Source organism: Lithobates pipiens, unplaced genomic scaffold (assembly GCF_037356315.1).
Source record: "Lithobates pipiens isolate NorthernLeopardFrog02 unplaced genomic scaffold, aLitPip1_a1.2 Scaffold_3, whole genome shotgun sequence".
Lineage (NCBI taxonomy): Eukaryota > Metazoa > Chordata > Amphibia > Anura > Ranidae > Lithobates > Lithobates pipiens.
The window spans coordinates 230493566-230514175 of record NW_027507790.1 but is presented as its reverse complement, the minus strand read 5'-3'; the positions used below and the strand labels follow the sequence as shown (position 1 = coordinate 230514175).

Below are 20610 nucleotides of genomic sequence, written 5' to 3'. Positions count from 1 at the left end.
ATCCCTGAGAGGAGTGTGAATGACAACCTCCACATTGGAGTCCAGGCTGAGGTCATCATTCACACTCAGCTCAGGGATGGTATGGATGTGCAATGATTAGGGAGACCTTCTCTTCACTTATCCAGACTATAGTGAGAGCGTGTGTTGCAACCATTGGATTTACAAATCCAGGGATTCAGCATTTTCAGATGGAGAGTTCAGCCCTAGAATACTTTAACAAAAAAACAAAAAAGTCAGCAGCTACAAATACTGTAACAGCTAATTTTTAATAAAACACTAAGCCAGGGATACAGCACCATCTTCACCTGGGCAAGTTCTCGCCTTTTTTTGTTCCCTGGCACCACTATGTTGACTGTGGGAAGCTGGCAGTGACTTCCTAATGGCTCGCAGCCAGATCCCCACTGTGCATGTGCGAGATGCGCTGCACTTTCTGAATGGTCCCGCAGCCTCCCAGGACCTGTGACAAGTCCCAGAAGGCTGTAGGGGGAAGAAAGGGGGTGCCAACTTATGCTCAGCTAGCCTAGGTGAGCCATGCAGATGTAGGAGCAGGTACCTGTCACAACAGGAGAAGGAAGGAAGAAAGATTTACAAATGAGGAGAGGAGGGGGTAGGAGGAGGTTAAGCAAGACTTTACTTTTCAGGTGAAATTATCTAGAGAGAATTCAGACTAAAAATAAAAAATTTTATGTGAAAAAGAAAAAATGTATTATATTACCTGTATAAAGAGCTCTTTCAACAGAGTAAGGTACGGATCGCGATCAAAGGCCTGCAAAGTGATGGAGAATAAAACATTAGCTTCATACTGAGCCACAGAAAAATCGGGTCTCATACAGACATGAAGTACCAAATGTTAGCACCGGGTAAAGTTGGAAATTAGAGTGACACTAAACTCTGCCATTAAAAAAGGGAGAGAAGGTTTATTCAGGTAGGTATTATTCATGGGAAAAAAAAAAAAAAAAAAGGTACCACCTTATTGCCCCTGGCCTCCTCCAAATAATGTTTTTTGCTGAGATATTACTTCTACTAAGAGGATGGCTATGTTCATTCTCCCCGTGGTCCCACTGTATATAGGAATATAGCCACCCTCATGTGCTCCCAAAATGTACTAGCAACTATGGGATTTGTAGTATGCATGGAGAAGTGCACCCGACTGCAACCAACATTCACTGTTGCAGACTTGAGGGGGCGGAGGAAAGGTTCAGGAGCCCACAGAGGACATTATAAATAGGCTTAAAAAAACAGTAAGAAAACAATAAGTCTGGCGCTAGGGGACTAGTACACAAGTTCCCCTTACATCAATATATGGTGCCCTGAAGAAGACCAAAAAGCAGCTGTGTGGAGCTTCCCCACCAGGAGTGGTGTCGGAAATAAACAAGAGCGGTACTCCGAAAAAACAGCCACAACCAGAAACACTGAATGGAAACTCCTAATGAAAAGAAGCGAATGATCGCTGAGTCACCAAAAACAGTCTGATGGTACCAATGTGGTTGAAATCACAAGTTTATTGAAACGATAATATAAAATTGATAAGAACCCAACATGCAAAACTCTCCTCACACAGAAGGAATGCTGACCAGCGTAAATGACACTGTGAAAGTACCTTGGCAAGCGATGAATTGTAAACCAGCCCTGTGGAGCGGTGCTGCAGTGGTCAAGAGAAGTTACTCTTGTGAAATGAACGCAAAGCACTGAGGGGGAGAGGATGGGTGTCAAGCCGAGTGGATGGAACCGACCTGTGAACACCGATGAAGGACGGCGACACTGCCGATTGGAAGGGAAGAGCTGACCGGCAGCTACGTGAACAGGCAGGTGGAAGCGCCCGAGCATGACGTCATTCACTCGTGGAAACACAAATCCAAAACGAGGCTTGGTACACGAGAGAGTGTAGATGGAGTGCAAGCCGAGGGAGAGGATGCAGAGGTGGGTAGCCGTCATTCTGACAACGTGTTTTTAGGGGCGTTATCGCTTTTTCAAGTCATGTGACTAAGACAACCAATGGAGATTAAATAGGGGCTGGTCGCGAGAGATATGTTTTTAAAAGGGGACAATAGCCTATTTCAACATGACCCATAGTGGAAAAAAATAGAATGATGTAATTAAATGCATTATGGTGCAATTTAAAACATTCATATGGATTGCCTGTAGGTTAAAGTGGTTGTAAAGGGTTTACTACCACTTTAAAGGGTAAGTTCACCTTTCATCTGATGTCTATGTAGACGAAACGCATCAGGACGGAATCCACTGCCGCCGTACACATTACCAAAAGCGCTGTTTATTCTTCTAAAATGTAAGTTTTTTCATTACATTTTATACGGAACTATGCTATGTGGCTTTCTGTTCTCCTCTCTAACTATACACATGAACATATGGGAGAACCTATTTATTTTTTTTATGAAAATACCTTCCACAGAGACTACCTTAAGGACTGCTTGAGGACTTGGATTATTCGTCAAAGGTATCCAGATCTGATGTTTCCAACTTTGGCGTTTGCTTGCTTGCTTGATTCATGGGACGTACGTCCTTTTGAGCTGGTAAGCCTTCATTCTATTGGTGGCGGATTACTCACCTTCACATATCGTTTCACCATTTATCCACTATTTTGATGTCAAAATGATGTTATGAACACTTGGTGTATGCCCCTTTCAGGGTCATTTGGTCTCACCACGCATTTGGTTTTTCATTTCACTCATAGACTTTGTCTAATTTTTTTTTTAATGCAAAATCACTGTGTATTCATTCAATTAGAGTTCCACATTGTTTGTATTGGTCATTGTGAGACATATCCAATGGTCTTTGTTCACTTGAAGTTTTAGCGCTGCACTTTTACCTTTATCACTTTATTGCAGTAAAAGTTAGTACCGCAGCGTGATCCAGAGAACTCTCGTCTGGTTTGAGCAGACAAAGCCGAGGGAAAGATAGCAAGATGGCTTAGATGTCCAAGCTGCCTTTTGTGTAGTGCTGGAAAATATCCTTCTGTGAAGGAAGAATTTCTACTACTGCCAAATAAAAGTGGGCTCTTTGATGCTAATCTCATGCTGATAACAAGCACAAGATTTACACAAAAGAGACTCTACTTGTTGAAAGACTCCCCACAGATTATATCCAATAAGAATTCAGCTTATGATAAAGAAAGGATGAATATTAAGCCAGGAAAATAAAATGATTCAAATAGATAAAAAACGGGAAACCAACAGGGCATGGCAGTGATGGACAAAGTACTGCGGGAAACAAAGTTTGCCAGTCAAAGCCAAAAACCAGGGGATACATTTCTGTTTACTGCGATGAAAGTGGCTCCAAAAGTCTGCACTTTAATTATTGCAGACCGATTTCCTTCCGAGAACCGTCTACCCCCGATCGTCAGGATTATCAAACAGCCAAGAATACGATGTAGTATACAGACTTAAAATACTCACAGGATCGAATGAGAGCAAAGGACGAGATCCTTTCAGGCAGTTCCCAGTCATTTTCAGCTCCGCCAGTGTGTGAACTAACAATAAAACAACAATGAGAATATGGTCAGGCTGGTCTTTAGGAAACATCAATGCACCGAGGTGAACAATATGGCATGGTTCCTGAAGCCTGTCTGGATTTCTACCAATATACTGCATAAAACCAACTTCTAATCAGTAGGAAGAGCCCAATCAATATGTATTTAAAAAAAAAAAAAAAAAAAAAAAAAATGGATGCAGGGAAATACAGAGGACTTCGCTGGACTTATAAACTAATAATCAATTTGTTTCCATGGACTGGTGGGTCAGCCTCCAGATAAAGGACCCTTAGGATATACTGTTGTAGGAATCCCCATGTTAAAAAATTATATATATTTTTTTTTAACCCTCTTGCTGCCAGGTCCATACGTCATAAGGACCTGACAGCAAGGAGTTTCTCTCAATCTGGTGGCTGCAGCACCAGGATTGTGTGTAAAATGAACAGACAGCGACCAGATTGCCTCCACCCACCCATGTATTCTGGGCTACGCTTGCCCATTTCCGGCCTGGGACTGAAATGGTGGGTGGAGAGGATGGAGAAGAGCAGACCCACATCTGCTCTTCTCCCCTTCTTGCTGTGACCCCGACATGTATGACATCACCTCCAGTTCAGCCTGTCACTTTCCCTGGCTAGCAAAGTCAGGAAGGAATGTAAATCGCAATGCATTCAGTGGAGCCCAGACCCTACATGTCTCATTAAAGGGAACTTGTCACCTAAAAATGATCACATAGGGGACTTTTTTTTTTTTTTTTTTTTTAAGAACAGTTTAAAAATTACACCCACATAAAATCCACCCCAAAAATGTTTTGTGCCACCCCCCCATATGTGAGTGTAAAAGCACAGGTTGGGGGTGCCTACGCATGAAAACAATTGCGATACGCGAGTGAGAACAAGAATTCTACCACCAGACCACCTCCGTAACACTAAACTGATGACCTTATAGGGGGCTTCTGAAGCATTGCCTATAGAAAACTAATACTAAAGGTTTGTCCCCATGTCACAGGCGCAGGCAAATTTAAGATTTGACATGTTGGGTTTCTATTTACTCAGTGCAACCCTCATCTTTTATATAAAAAATTTGGGTAGTTTGTTTCTTTGCCCTAAAATTTACATTATTTTGTTTTTACTGAAATATTGCATTTCCGAGACCTTTTCGGTGACATAAAAATTTTAAAACCATCAAATTTTATTCTAGGGTGTCTGCTTTCACAAAATATATGTTTATACATAAAATGTTTGGGGTTTTATGTAATCTTCAGGCCTAAAATTATTTTTTAAACGTGTGCAAAAAAAATAAATAAATGCAAAAATGGCTCTGGCAGCAAAAGGGTTAAAGGGATTGTAAAACCGGGTGTTTTTTTTTTTTGTTTTGTTTTTTTTAACCTTAACACAGCCTATGCATTAAGGTGAAAAAACTTCTGACACTGACCAGCCCCCCCCATTTTAGTCACCTGAGCCAGTTCATTCCCACAGTGGAGACATGGTGTACCTTTCTGCCCGTTGTCTCGGCTCTCGATTGGATAGATTGATAACAGCGCAGCCATTGGCTCCCGCTGCTGTCAATCAAAGCGAATGATGAGGGCCGAGTCCGGCATTCTGTGTGAATGTACACAGAAGCAGGTCCCGGGAGCACGCCTGCACGGGTGTTCACCTTAGGAGAGCCTTATGCAACGTGGGCACGCGATGCAGGGAGGAGCTACCAGCATCCCCGGGGGACCCCAGAAGAGGAGGACTGGGAAAACAAACTGCACAGTGGAGGTGAAGTATGAGATGTATAAAAGGGTTGTAAACTCTTGAGCTATATATATTATCAGCACATAGAACACTCACGGTTTTGAACCAGGAACTTTGCAGAAGGTCCCCCAGGGGAATTGGCTACCCTAAAGTAAAGAAAAATTGTGTTAACTATTTAATTTCTTGTTTATTGGACAAGCATTTAACGTGTTAAAAACATTTTATACTAATCGTACAATACAGGACACAGTCTAAGTATTCATAGACCCAGGGTTATAGGCTGGTACCTTCAGGTGATTGGACATGGGCAAGCTTGAGGACATGCCCCCTGGGCATTCCCCCACCCCCACATAGCCACTCCATGAGTCCTCAGTTTTTTGTTTTTTTACTAGCGCACCAAGGCGATGACCTCATCTTCCTTATGGAGTAATCACTTTTAGCTTAACTAGTTTATTATTTCACCTTCAACTTCATGAAACGCCTCACTGTCTAATACAATAGAAGCAATGCATCCAGATTGATGCAACCCCAATATAACCTTTGGAACTGTTCCCAGACCACACATCGTGGGGTCAGACTGTAATGTTGCTTTGGGCACTGGATTTTGCATGGGTGTTCACCTTGGCACTTTGTGCAAGGCATGTAGTTAGATCCAGGGCCCTGGTCCATCACTGACCCAGAAGACCCCATAACCACCTGCAATTTAGCAAAATGATTTGTCTAACCAATAAGTTCTCTAAAACCTCAATTGTTTTTTGCTACGGTATACCAACCCTTCATGTATGTCTAAAAATAGAGTTTTAAAGTAATGCTGTGTACAAATCCAAGAGTGCCAACTTACCACATATACAGGTCCTGTTTTTTCTTTGCTTCAAAATATATACATTTATTGCAGTTTTTCATTTCACAGACCTGCATAGAAAAAATGTCTATGTAAAAGGAAATATTCACTTTATTGTATAATCAATCTGTATATGAATAATCTGTGCCAAGGTTCGCCATCACTGCCCTACTCCTTCGGATAGGGTGTTGCTTTCTGCCAAAATCGTCTGTCATGGAATAGCAATGCCCTGTCCTAAACCAACTTCACTTTTGTTGCAACATCATCAGCCGTTAACGTTTCTTACACACAACCCCTGTGATTTGAATGCACCCAGCACAGCACAGCACACATAATGAGTCGTTCTGGAGCTAGACTGGAAAAACATAATGGCACATACCTCATTTATGACAAACAACTTGTCTTTGCGATCCATTTTGGTATCTGAAATGGGAACAAAATATTAAAAGCCCCACTCTGAGATACATTAAACAAATATTCAATTCTATTCTAATACCCGCCAATGCTAACAATGAAAAAAAAAAAAAGAACGGTAACAGCGCTCTCTCCAGGGACAACTCAATCCATACACCAGGTCCACTGACAGGTGCCCAGGCTCGATGTGTCCCAACACATGCAACAGTAATAAATATACTACTTATAAATACTGGAACCTTCTGCAAACCTACTGCCAGAAATTCCTTACTTCTGGCCTCCAGCTGTCATCCACCCCATACTATTCGTTCCACCCCGATGGGTGAGTTTATTAGAGCTAAGCGCAACTGCTCCACCCCGGAAAGTTTTCAGCTAGAATGTTCTAACATCTCAAAACGATTAAGTGAGAGAGGCTATCAGAAGTGGCATAACAATAGAGCCATTTCCATAGCTTAAGGACAGGAACAAAAAAAAAAAAATACTACATTTCTTCATCAGTTTAGGTCAATATGTATCCTACTTATTTTTGGGGAAAGAAAAAAAAAAAAAAAGAAAAAAAATTGCAATAAGCCTATATTGATTGGTTTGCGCAAAAGTTATAGCATCTACAAAATAGGGGCTAGATTTATGGCATTTTATTATTTTGTTTACTAGTAATGGCAGTGATCAGGGATTTTTATCGGGACTGCGATAATGAGGCGGACAAATAGGACACTTTTGACACATTTTTGGGCCCATTGACAATTATACAGTGATCACTGCTATAAAAACCGGAGTTAGACTTACCGGTAACTCTTTTTCTAGGAGTCTTCCAGGACAGCCTTTGAGATATAGGGCTCCTCCCTCCGGGACAGGAAACACGTCAAGCCAATTAAATAAAAGGTGTGGTCCTCCAGGCCCTCCTCAGTTTTACTCCAAGAACCGCCGGGAGGCTCTGAAAGACATAACACACTAACAATCATGTTAATACACATCCTCACCACTTAGTCCAATTTAAACAACTTTGGGTGGGAAGCCAGGCTGTCCTGGAAGACTCCTAGAAAAAGAGTTACCGGTAAGTCTAACTCCGGTTTTCTCATATCGTCTTCCAGGACAGCCTTTGAGATGATAAGCAAGGAGCTCACCTTGTCAGGGCGGGACCACTGCCTGGAGGACCTTACGTCCAAAAGTCTGCTCTTTATCAGACCATAAATCCAGACGGTAATGTCTTGCGAACGTTGAGTAGCTGGACCACGTTGCTGCTTTGCAGATCTCCTCCGGAGAGGCTCCAGCCCTCTCTGCCCATGATGCGGAAACCGCCCTTGTAGAGTGTGCCTTAACTAAGGGTGCCTGCTTCCCCTCTAACTCATAGGCTTTAACTATCGCCATTCGTATCCACCTGGCGATAGACGCTTTGGACGCCTTGCAGCCCTTGCGGGCGCCCGAAAAATTAACAAAAAGTGAGTCTGACTTCCTGAAGACCTTAGTGGCTTCTAAAAAAATCAATAGACTTCTCCTGACGTCTAACAAACTTAAAGATCTCGCCTCATCCTTGTCTGAGGTTGAGAAAAAAGTTGGCAAAATAATATCCTGTGTCCTATGAAAAGTGGACACCACTTTAGGAAGAAAACTAGGATCAGTCTTAAGTACTACCCTGTCCTCTAAGATTAACAGAAATGGCTCTCTGACCGAGAGCGCTTGTAGATCACTGACCCTTCTAGCTGACGTGATCGCTATCAAAAATACAGTCTTTAGTACAATCCACTTAAGTGAAGCCCCCTCTAATGGTTCAAATGGATCTTGGGTCAGAGCTCTAAGAACCAAGGCCAAATCCCAAGTAGGACAGGACTTCATTCTCACAGGCCTGGATCTAGATAGAGCCTTGAAGAAGTTCCTGACAAATGGATTCTGCTGAAGGGAGGACTGAAGGAAAACACTTAAGGCCGCCACCTGTACCTTTAGAGTGCTGATAGATAGGCCCAGTTCTACCCCTGCCTGTAGAAAATCTAGGACTGCCGGGACCCCGGGACTTGCAATCCCCTGTTCTCGCAACCAGGAATTAAACCTCTTTCCTACCTTGGCGTAAATTGCCCTAGTAACAGGTTTACGGCATTCTAACAAGGTCCTAATCACTCTCTCTGAGAAACCCTGTGACCTTAAGATTTGTTCCTCAGATACCAGGCCGCAAGCTTGAGCCTCTCTATCTGAGGGCACAGGATCGGCCCCTGGGAAAGTAAGTCCTCCCTGACTGGTAGAAACAGCGGAGGATGTACGGCCAATCTCTTTATGCTGGCAAACCAGGGTCTCCTTGGCCAAAAAGGAGCTACTAAAATGAGGTCCGTAGTTTCCAAACGGAACTTCTGCAGAACCTCCGCCACCATCCTTACGGGAGGAAAGGCGTAACACAGGCCAAACATCCATGGATTGGCAAGGGCGTCTATCCCCCTGGCCCGATCCTGTGGGTGAACCGAAAAAAATTGTGTCACCTTCCTGTTGCCTTCTGTTGCAAATAGGTCTATTTCTGGCCTTCCCCAGCATGACACGATCTCCTCGAACACTTCCTTGTTGAGGGCCCACTCGTCCTGACCTATCTTCTGGCGACTGAGAAAGTCGGCCAGGAAATTCTGGGTTCCCTTTAGGTGAATGGCTGATATTGAGGACAAATTCTTCTCTGCCCAGCAGAAGATTTTGTCCGCAATTACCTGCAGTGCAGGGCTTCTGGTTCCCCCTTGCTTGTTCAGGTAGGCTACTGCTGTCACATTGTCTGAGCGAACTTGCAGATCCCTGCCATGTAACCGGGACTGGAATGTTTCTATAGCTTTCCAGACTGCCAGAAGTTCCTTCTGGTTTGAGGAACGACCTGTCTCTAGGTTCGACCAGGAACCCTGGGCTAAGGTTCCCTCTAGGTGGGCACCCCAACCCAGCGCACTGGCATCGGTCGTGACCACCACCGTAGCTTGTGGGGACCAGGGAAGACCCCTGTCTAGGTTGACCTGGGCCCGCCACCACCAAAGAGACCTCCTGACTGCCGAGGATAGGGGCATAACCTGATCCAGGCTCTCCTGCCTGCCATCCCAATAACGGAGCATGAGTCTTTGTAAAGGACACTGATGATGTCTTGCCCAGGCCACCGCTGGAAAGCATGATGTCATCAACCCTAGGACTCTCATCACCTCCCTGATCTGGGCTTCCCGACCAGATTGAAGCTGGGCTACCGCCTGCTCTAGCTTGCCGATCTTCTCCTCCGGAAGAAATACTCTCATTTCCACTGAAGAAATCCTGTATCCTAAATACAGGACCTCCTGTGAGGGGGTCAGCTGGGATTTTTCCTGGTTTATCAGCCACCCCAGTGAGCGCAGGAAAACCAAGGCCTCCTGTATGTCCCTCTGCAGCTGTTGGGCCGACTGGGCTATGAACAGTAGATCGTCCAGATATGGGATCACTGTTATAGCCTTGAGCCTTAATGGGGCCAGTGCCTCTGCCAGAACTTTTGTAAAGACTCTTGGTGAGGCTGAAAGCCCGAAGGGGAGAGCTCGAAACTGGAGGTGTAACACCCCCGTGTTCAACCTCACCGCCAACCTGAGAAATCTCTGAGATTCCGGATGAATCGGGATATGCAAATATGCATCCCTGAGATCCACTGTGGCCATGTGACAGCCCTGAAACAGGAATTTGGTTACCGAGAAGATTGACTCCATCCGGAACCGCTTGTATTTTATAAATCTGTTCAGGGGACGGAGATTCAGTATTAACCTGAACTTCCCCGAAGGTTTCTTTACCACGAATACGTGGGAGTAAACCCCCAAGCCTCGCTCCTCCTGAGGTACCTGCACCATTACTTCTTGGTCCACCAGATCCCCCAGAAGAAGAGCCAAAGCCTCTGCTTTCTCTTGGTCCCTTGGTAACCTTGTTACTTGAAAGTTCGGGAGGGGAACTGAACCAAACTCCAACCTGTAGCCGTTCCTTACAAGATCTCGAATGAACGGACTTTCGGTTGAAGCTTCCCACTGTGGGAGGAACTTCCCCAGTCTTCCTCCCACCGGGACGCAGGAGTCACTGGGTTTTAGGGGAGGGTTGAGGAGGATTGAATAAGATACCTCCTCTGCCTCTTCCCTTGTGACCCGTCCAATGCTTTTTGGGGCGAACCTCCCTTTCCTGCAGGTTTTGCTGCCTGGGGCTTCGAAAAAGGCATTTCCCTTCAGGTCTCTTTTTCCTTTCTGGGAAAGCTTTCTTCCTATCCTGCGTGCGCTCTAACGCCTCTTGCAGGCCGGGCCCAAACAAATGGTCCCCTGAAAAGGGTAATCCACACAACTTTAGTTTTGAAGCTGTGTCTCCTGACCAGGTCTTAAGCCAAACGGCCCTTCTGGCAGCGTTCACTAGTGCTGTTGATCTAGCAGCCAGTTTGACTGATTCTGCCGAGGCATCCGCTAAAAAGCCCACCGCTTTAAACAGTAGCGGAAAGGACTTCAACAGCTGTTGCCTAGAAGTACCTGCAGAAATATGTGATTGTAACTGTGTAAGCCAACACTCCAAGTTTCTGGCCACACAGGTAGCTGCTAGGGCCGGTTTAAGCCCGATGGAAGAGGCATCCCAGGCTCTCTTGAGCAGCAGATCTCCCCTCTTATCCATAGGGTCCCTGAGTGAACCCATATCATCAAAGGCCAAATCTGTCTTCTTAGAGACCTTAGCCAAGGGAGCGTCTAATTTGGGAACCTTGTTCCAGGGATGCACCGCATCCGATTCAAAAGGGAACCTCCTTCTAAGGCTACCTGAAAAAAATGGCCTTTTTTCCGGTTGTTCCCACTCCAGCAGAATCGCCTCCACTAGCGACTTATGGACGGGGAATACCCTGTCTTTCATTACACTCGACCCTTGATACATCATGTCGTGTTTTGAAAGCTGGACCTGTTCTTCTCTGATCTCTAAGGTGTCATATATAGCCTTGAGGAGGTCACCCACATCATCCAAAGACAGCTTGTATCTGGCTGATCTAATGGCCTCTTCCTCCCCCTCAGATTCTGAAGTAGACTCTGTCCTAGAGGAGGCTAATGACCTGGATAACCTCTCCCTATCCACCTCCTCCTCCTGACTTGGTTCGGATAAGGAAGGCATACTCACGGCTCTGGGTAAAGAGACAGAAGGACCCTGCATCCTATCCATCATGTTTTTAAAAGATTGGAAGGTGGATGCAATCTCATCCTTTACGGATGTTAAAACATTGTGACAAGCTGCCACCGAGTCCTCTTTTACCAGGCTACTGACACAATCTGGGCAAAGCGGCTTCTCCCAACCGGTGCCTAACTTAGCCCCACACACGGCACATTTCCTTCTGGGTAAAGGTATCTGGGCTCTGTCCTGTTTAACCTAAAAACAAAGAAAAACAGGGTCCCATTAAAATACCACCCCTGACCACACCACTGTGCTTCTAGGGTCTGTTTAGGAAGTGCCCTCCTTCACCAGCAGGTTCTCCACCCCGGGAAGGTGCTACGGGTCAGAGTGACCCCCCACCCCCCAGTGTAAGTCCTGGTCTGCCCTCACCAAGCTTACCTGAGAGGTACTGGAGCCTGTTGAACCGGAGTCCACCTGCACAACCGCACTCTCCATGGTTCCTGTGTATCACTCAGTCTCTCTGAGCCTTCACACTGCTCCAGGCAACCCTGTAGTCACACCGCCGCGCCCAAAGGACTGGAACGGGTCCTGCGGCGCCCCCTGATGACGCGAATCCGGCGGAAGTGCGTCTCTCCCACTTCCGTACGCCAGAGCGCAAAAACTCCGCCCCGACGCCGTGCGTTCTTACGAACGTACCGCTCACAGTACCCGAACGCCGGTCGGTAGAGCGAACGTCTCCCGCCGCCTCCGACCGACAGGTACGAGCGGTTAGCGCTCCGAGGGGGAGATTGCCGCGTATCGGGGTCCCGTTCTCTCCGAACGTTTAAATGGCAGCGGGGACTGAAAGCTACCCTCTCCTCCCTTCGTTCGGACCGAGGGGTGCTAAGGGCCAGGTCCATCAAGGCACTCTCCCCAGGTAAAACCCCTGAGAAGGAGCTCCCCTTACCAGTTCCAAGACGTGCTCCTTCCCGTCCGGCAGGAAACACAAAAACTGAGGAGGGCCTGGAGGACCACACCTTTTATTTAATTGGCTTGACGTGTTTCCTGTCCCGGAGGGAGGAGCCCTATATCTCAAAGGCTGTCCTGGAAGACGATATGAGAAAATGCACTGATTACTTTATAAATCTCTCAGGGAAGGGGTTAACACCAGGGGGCGATCAAGAGGTTAACTGTGTTCCTTCATTGTGTGTTCTAACTGTAGGGGGGGGATGGGACTGACTAGGAGAAAGATCATTGTTCATACTTCGTATGAACACACAATCTGCCTCTCCTCAGAACTGGGATTTGCGTGTTTACACACACAGACCCCAGTTCTCGCTCTGTCACGAGCGATCGCAGATGCCCAGCAGTCATCATGCTGCGGGTGCGCGTCCCCTGCAATGTCTTAAAGGGCTGACATACAGCTATGACGGCCCGCCCAGGGGAGCCATTGTGATGCAGTATAACTGCCAGCCGGTCGGGGACTGGATAGACCTACACAGTGCGATTCATTTTAACAAAATGACATAAGCTAAAGAGCCCTGGAACTACAACGGGGCAGTGAAGGGACTGGTCACCCTGACATGAGAATGTATCACTTCTGAGCGGACATACCCTTTAAAGAGGAAGTAAACCCCTTCAAACCACTTTGACCTACAGGTAAGCCTAGATTAAGGCTTACCTGTAGGTCCAAGCAATATCTCCTAAACCTATATGGTTTAGGAGATATTTGCCCGAAAATGGGCACCGCTGTCTACGGCGCATGCGCCGTAGACAGCGGCGCGCAGGCGCACTAAATGCGGCAAATCCAAGAATGGATTTGCCTAATTTGTCGACTCCCGTGCGCATGCGCGGGAGTGACGTCATCACGGCTTCGCCGAATGGCAGAGGCGGAGCTGCGAGACGCGACTCCCGTGCACATGCGCGGGAGTGACGTCATCGCGGCTTCGCCGCTGTCATTGGTCGGAGCTGCGAGACGCCACCAGCAAGATGGATGCGGCTGACTACAGGGATCAGCGGCGACTTCGCTGGCTCCTGTGTCAGGTAAGTGACACATAATGAGCTACTATGCGATGCATAGTAGTCCATTATGCTTTACCTTTGCAGGGAAAAAAAGAGGAAGTAAACCCATCAGGGTTTACTTCCTCTTTAATGAGTGATGATCATTTTATCCATGATGTCATGACACCGCTGGAAATCGCAAACAGAGTGGAACAAACCATCTGCCTCTATCAAAAACACTCACCCGCTTTAGAATGTGGCATCAATTTTCTCAGGTCTTGCATCAGATGTCGTGTGCGGAAGTTGATGCCTCGTGAGGAAAATATCAACACCCTCTCCTTATTTTTCCATTTGCCCTGAAAAAAAAAAAAAAAAGAATGCATGTACTATTAGATTTTTATAAAGGATCAACTCATTCAAATTCATTAAAGCTGAGCTCCACCCTAAAGTGGAACTTCCGCTCACTGGAAACCTCCCCCCCCCCCCCACAAGTGGCGCCTTTCAGGGGGGAGGGGCGTGCAGATACCTGTATAATACAGGTATTTCCACCCACTTCTGGACATAGATAGCCGCAGAATCTTTATATGCAGTCCCTCCTATCTAAGTGTACAGTGGGGGCCACACAGGTCTCCTGGAGGGTGAGGCTGGGTCACATGACCCCTGTAGTTACCCTTTAAAATAGTGGTGTGGGAACTGATACCCAGGCAGCACAGAAATAGTTCAATAAAAGATAAGTATGGCTGTTATTTCCCCCTACTGATTGTACAATAAAAACCTGGTCTGAAAGATGGAGTTGGCTTTTTATAGAGGATCCCTTCCCTACATTATACATTTTATAGTGTAGGGACAAGAGTCCTCTATAAAAGCCAACTCCATCTTTCAGACCAGGTTTTATTGTACACTCGTTATTTAGGCTACTTTCACACATGAGTGTCACAGGCGTTGGCGGTAAAGCGGCACTATATTTAGTGGCGCTTTACCGTCACTATTCGGCCGCTAGCGGGGCGGTTTTAACTCCTGCTAGTGGCCGAAAAAGGGTTAAAACTGCACGCAAAGTGCCGCTGCAGTGGTGCTTTGTAGCGATGATCCATTGTTTTCAATGGAAAGGGGCGGTTTAGGAGTGGTAAATACACCGCTCCTACAGCGCTCCAAAGATGCGGCTTGCAGGGCTTTTTTGACTGTCCTGCACGCGCACCGCTCCAGTGTGAAGGCCCTCAGGGCTTTCACACTGGAGACACAGGAGAGGCTGTTTCAGGGCGCTTTGCTGGCGCCATTTTTTGCACTGTAGCGCCTGCAAAGTGCCTCAGTGTGAAATGGGACATGGAGTCAAATGAGCAGAGACATGTCTGGACCGGGACATGAACCCGTGTTAGTGCATCAGGAAGCTGTCACCTGTACTGGCCAATCAGTGACTGGGAAATTCCCTGCACCCACAAGTATACATGGTGTGTGGATATATATATATATATATACACATACACACACACACAGAAGTGAGGACTACATGGGTTCAGGCCGCGGTCCATACATGCCCAGCTCATCCACAATCACTGGTGTCTCTTTGCTCTGATATGAACCACATTAGGGCAAAAACAATAGATTATGAAATTAATCAATTACCATTTTCATAATCAATCAGCCAGTAACAAGGGGGTTAAAAAAAAAATTAGCCCTTTATAGTACAAAAAGAGCAAATCGCTACTGTAAATATTACTTTCACTGTCCCACTGTAAAAAATAAACACCTTACAGTAGGGATTATTTTCTCTTTTTGTACTAATTTTTGTTTTTTTATCCCCATTATGTTACTAAACATCTCAGGCCTGGGTCACACCTCTGCGTCTTTTGGTACTTTTTGCAGAAACGCACTACAGTTAATTTACATGGTTTCCTATGGGACACGTTCACATCTATGATTTTTTCAGCTGCTGCGTATTTGGAAAAGACCAGGACTCTTTTGTAACGCAAAATTGTGCTATTATGTTTTTTTTTTGGTTCAATATACTTCAATGGAGAAGCTGCAGAGAAGCAATGTAATAATGCGTTTTTGTGGCAATTTGTGTTTTTTAATCTGCCCAACAACAAATTGGCCAAAAAAAATATGTAAAAAAAGCACATTCCAGCAATTTTTTTTTTTTTAAGGTTATTAAGCGATCAAAGTGATAATCGGCCAACTAATCGATTATGAAAATAATTGTTAGTTGCAGCCCTGAACCACACGGCTCCATTCAAAGTTTGCGAATGAAAAGAACTAAAAATCCCATCCGCCACCAGAACAGAAGGTCGGTTCCTCCTCACAGACCTGTGGCTGAAGGAATAGTCTGCAGGAGGCAGAGCATTGCACCCCCTGATCACAGATCTAATGCTCTGCACTATTCAATGGCCATAATAAATCTTATTTTCCCAGTAATACGGCTGTTTGTCTTTTATCTTACAAGAAGTCATTTTCCTGTAACTAGAACATTAGTCATTAGATTGTAAGCTCTCAGGTTCAGGGCCCTCTGATCCCTCCGGTATTGTATTATATTTGTACTGTCTGCCCTCATGTTGTAAAGCGCTGAGCAAACTGTTAACACGATATAAATCCTGTATAATAATAATTTTCCAGTCTGATCCCCCTCATCACACAGACATGTATGTGGAGAGCTCAGGATGGTCACTCTGCGGGATCCCCTTCCTATAAATCTCACCTCCGACACCGGGGCCGGCACCTTGTACTCCTCCGCCGCTACATTCTCCTCACTCGGTCCCAATTTCGCCTTTTTGCTCGGTTTGGCCAGCTCTGCATTTAAGCCACGTTTCCTCCTGTACGCCGCCATCTTTCTCTCCACCGGAAGTTCCCAACAGCCCATGCGCACCGAGCACGCTACTGCCGCGCTGTGTTACAAGAGCGCCCTCTGCTGGCTACTGGAGAGAACACATACAGAACGCTTAGCAGAGCGCCCTCTGCCGTCTGCTGGAGAGAACACATACAGAACGCTTAGCAGAGCGCCCTCTGCCGGCTTCTGGACAAAACACATACAGAACGCTTAGCAGAGCGCCATCTGCTGGCTGCTGGAGAAAAAAACACAGAACGCTTAGCATAGCGCCCTCTGCTGGAGGGACACGTGCAGAATGTTTATAGCAAGCAAGCGTAGAAGGCAGGCAGCAATACTGTATATTGATCTGGGTATTCAGGTTGAGAAACCTTTTATACAACACTTTTCTTTTTTTTTTACGTATTTATTTTTAATTGCAGGTTCTGTGCGGATCATTGTTGCCAACTGTCAGTAAATCTCAGATTTATACAACTGTCTGTAAATATTAGGAGCTGATAAAGTGTAAACCAGGCAAATGACTTCTGTGTATTGTTGTTATTGTTTTTATACTGTTTAGATATTAATTGTCTTAGCTTTTAATAGAAGCTCTGTCATTTTTCAAATAGTCACTAAAAAATGTGCGCTGTCAGTAAATGTTCCATGGTTTGCCAGTAAAAAATGTGCTCTGTCAGTAAATTTCCCATGATTTGTCAGGGGAAAAAATGTGCTCTGGCAGTACATTTTCCATGGTTTGCCAATAAAAAATGTGCCCTGTCAGTAAATTTCCCATGATTTGTCAGGGGAAAAAATGTGCTCTGGCAGTACATTTTCCATGGTTTGCCAATAAAAAATGTGCCCTGTCAGTAAATTTTCCATGTTGTGTAAAAAATAAAAATGTGCCCCGTCAGTAAATTTTCCATGTTGTGTAAAGAATAAAAATGTGCCCCGTCAGTAAATTTTCCATGTTTTGTCAGGGAAAAAATGTGCTCCGTCAGTAAATGTCCATGTTTTTTCCAAAAAAAAATGGTATGGGAGGTTGGCAACACTGGTGCAGCTCAGAGGGTGATTCTTCAATGTGGGCAGTGATCTCGCACAGCGAGGACAAGGCTTTTACCTCAAAGGGGTAATAAAGCCAAAAGCAATCACTTATTACATTGCAGTGTAGCGAGTCTTACATGTGACGGCTGCATTTGTTTTTTTTCCTTCTATAGAAGTTATAGAAGTGCAGCACCGGAGGACATAACTTATACCTTACATCACATTCTGATCCAGTACAGCAGCTGTAAAAAAAATAAAAAAAAATAAGTAGGGACCCCGCGTGCGTGGGTCTGTGAGCGTACACTTTCCTTCTTATATTTTATCTGGGGGATCTGCTTAGTGAATCTGTTGTTTTGCAAAAGAACAAACCATTTACCAAGGACAGGGGGTGCTTACAATGATCAGCTTTTATTTATTTATGTAAAACATTTATCTCAAAAAAAGATTTTTTTTTTACTGTAGCTGCTTATATAATGTGAGCTGGAGTTTGGCTTCAATTTGTTAGTGTATGTAAATCTGCTAATACATCCAACCCCCCCCCCCCCAGGCTGGCAATGCTGCTGTCCAAAGGTGCCCCCTGTGCCCAGACTGGGGGCACTCTAATACAGGAGGAGGTGTGTTATTGGCCAGATCAACAGGTGAAAACAGAGGGGAAAAGAAGCCTAAGAAAAGAAAACAAATGCAGCCGCCACATCTAATGATCAGGAAGCAGCAATATGTGACATTGTTGGTTTTGGTATTAAATACTGGCTGACCACCTCATAGTACTTTCAGTGCTACAAGATGCCAGCTGTGCACCAGTTATGTATATACGTGTGTGTGTGATCCCGCACTTCCGCCTGCAGGGGGAGCACACACACTGCTTCTGCTGTGATTATTCATAGCAGAAGCTGATCTGCGAATGCCGATGTCCGTTCAGATAGTGTCCTCATCACATAGTGTCCGCCCTGCGCTTGCACAGTATGGGGGACAAGGAGAAGCCGAACATCTCCGAAGAAGAAGAGTCCAGGTTCAATCCCCACCATCCAAGTGGACATAGAGTTAGAATATAAAATAGCAGAGTGAAGTGAGGACGAGCCCGAAGCGCGGCGAGCAAAGAGAGGGGCCCTCTTACTATGACCAATCCTATGTCGACTTGGATGGTGGGGCTTCAACCTGGACTCAGTGCTCAGGCGCCGTTCTTCTTTGGAGATGTTCAGCTTCTCCTTGTCCACCGTACTGGCCAAGCGCCTGCACAGTACGGCCCGGACACTATTTGATAGGCGGACACTTTGTGTCAGAATACCGGCGCTCCACGCCCACCGACACCTGCAGAAACTCAGAACAAGGCTCTGTCTATGTAAACAAGGCAGAGTTCTGACAGGAGGGAAGGGATGGATTTCAGGACTCAAGTCCATCACTTCCCTTAGTAAAAGCACCTCACACAGGAAACTCAAACACTGGCTAGGCACACATTTAATCCTTTGATCACCCTCCATGTTTAACCCCTTCCCAGTCAGTATCATTAGTACAGTGACAGTGCATATTTTTTAAATCACTGTATTAGCGTCAATGGTTCCTGCAAAGTGTCAGTTAGTGTCTGATTTTGCACCGCAATATTACATTCTGCTATAAGTCTCTGATCAACGCCATTACTAGTATAAAAAAATAAAAATAAAATTCCAGAGTATATATATCCCATAGTTTGTAGATGCCATTCCATTTACATAAACCAATCAATGTACACTTATTATGGCCTAAATTGATGAAGAAATAGAGAAGTAAGAGCCGTGAATTCCTCAGTATTATGAACTACCAGATGAAGAAAAATACTGAAGGACTCAGGAGATTTTAGTATAACAATTTACCATCCTAAAAGGTGACAATATCAAGAACAGCAGACAGCCGCCCAGCAGGGGACCCCTACATTCACCACCCACCGCCGGACCCCTACATTCACCGCCCACCAGGGGACCCCTACATTCACCACCCACCGCCGGACCCCTACATTCACCGCCCACCAGGGGACCCCTACATTCACCACCCACCGCCGGACCCCTACATTCACCGCCCACCAGGGGACCCCTACATTCACCCCCCACTACTGAACCCCCTACATTCACCAACCACCACCGGACCCCTACATTCACAGCCCACACTGAACCCCCTACATTCACCAACCACCACCGGAGCCCTACATTCACCACCGGACCCCTACATTCACCGCCCACCACCGAACCCCTTACATTCATCACCCACCACTGACCCCCTTTACATTCACCACCACCGAACCACCTACATTCACCACCCTCCACTGAACCCCCTACATTCACCACCCACCACAAACCCCTACAATCACCACACACCACCCAAGGACGTCAGGAAAAGTCCTGCCAGCAGCTTCTTTGGAGCGGTGAAAGAGCGGTGTGCTCCTCCACCGCTGCTCCCAATTGAAATCAATGGGGCAGCTCTGTAATACCGCTGGCAAAACGCTGCTATTGTGGTGTATTGCCGGCGGTTTTAACCCTTTCTTGGTCGCTAGCGGGGGTAAAAGCATCCCGCTTGCGGCCAAAATGCGCCCAAATCCGCACCGCCGACGCTATAGGCGGTATGGTGTGAAAGGGGTCTTAGACGTGAATGGAGGGTCCAATTGGTCGGACTGTCGGACTGACCGTGTGAAAGGGGTCCAAGGTATACACTGTGATTTTAGTAATAAACTGACCTTTAATAACAGTATTCTTTCTATTCTATCCCAGAGCAGGAGGCCGCAGGCCACATCAGGGGGCTCCGTGGGCCACTGGTTGGGCACCCCTGGTGTAGGGGATGGGCTTGCTGGTTGAACACAGAGATCCGGGTTCCTGATTAGAAGGAACACAAAATCACTAAGTTCATCTCTGAAAGAACGGCGATCTGCCTTGTTTACATCGGCAGACCGCCATTCTATCTCTCTGGGGAGCGATCTACGGGACCCGCTGATTGGCTCCCCCTCTGGCCAATCAGCATGCACGCTCCCCTGCTAGCTATTGCACGAAATTACGTACAGGTACGTCGTTTCGTGCAGTAGAAGTGACCTATTGCAGTTTATGTGCTGAGGCCGGTCAGCAAGTGGTTAAGCTTTGACCAAAAAGAAAAAGAAACGTGGAAGCTGATTGGTTCCTAAGCAGAACTGCATCATATGCAGCAGAATACATATTGGCCTAAATTGATGAAGAAATTCGATTTCTTTTTTTTTTTGTTGTTTCATAGCAGA

At 46.0% G+C, this 20610-nt stretch overlaps 1 protein-coding gene across 1 annotated transcript in view; it reads right to left on the bottom strand.

The window, feature by feature from the left end:
- Positions 1-16412, bottom strand: part of BRIX1 (biogenesis of ribosomes BRX1) — a 28711-nt gene extending 12299 nt beyond the window's left edge. Inside the window, exons 1-7 of the mRNA XM_077462878.1 lie at positions 16236-16412; positions 13791-13902; positions 6444-6487; positions 6065-6135; positions 5320-5369; positions 3414-3487; positions 716-766 (exon numbers count right to left, since the gene is read on the bottom strand). Coding sequence (XP_077319004.1) covers positions 716-766; positions 3414-3487; positions 5320-5369; positions 6065-6135; positions 6444-6487; positions 13791-13902; positions 16236-16397 — 564 coding nt within the window. The 5' untranslated portion in view covers positions 16398-16412. The remainder of the gene's footprint in view (positions 1-715; positions 767-3413; positions 3488-5319; positions 5370-6064; positions 6136-6443; positions 6488-13790; positions 13903-16235) is intronic.
- Between the last annotated feature and the right edge of the window lie 4198 nt (positions 16413-20610).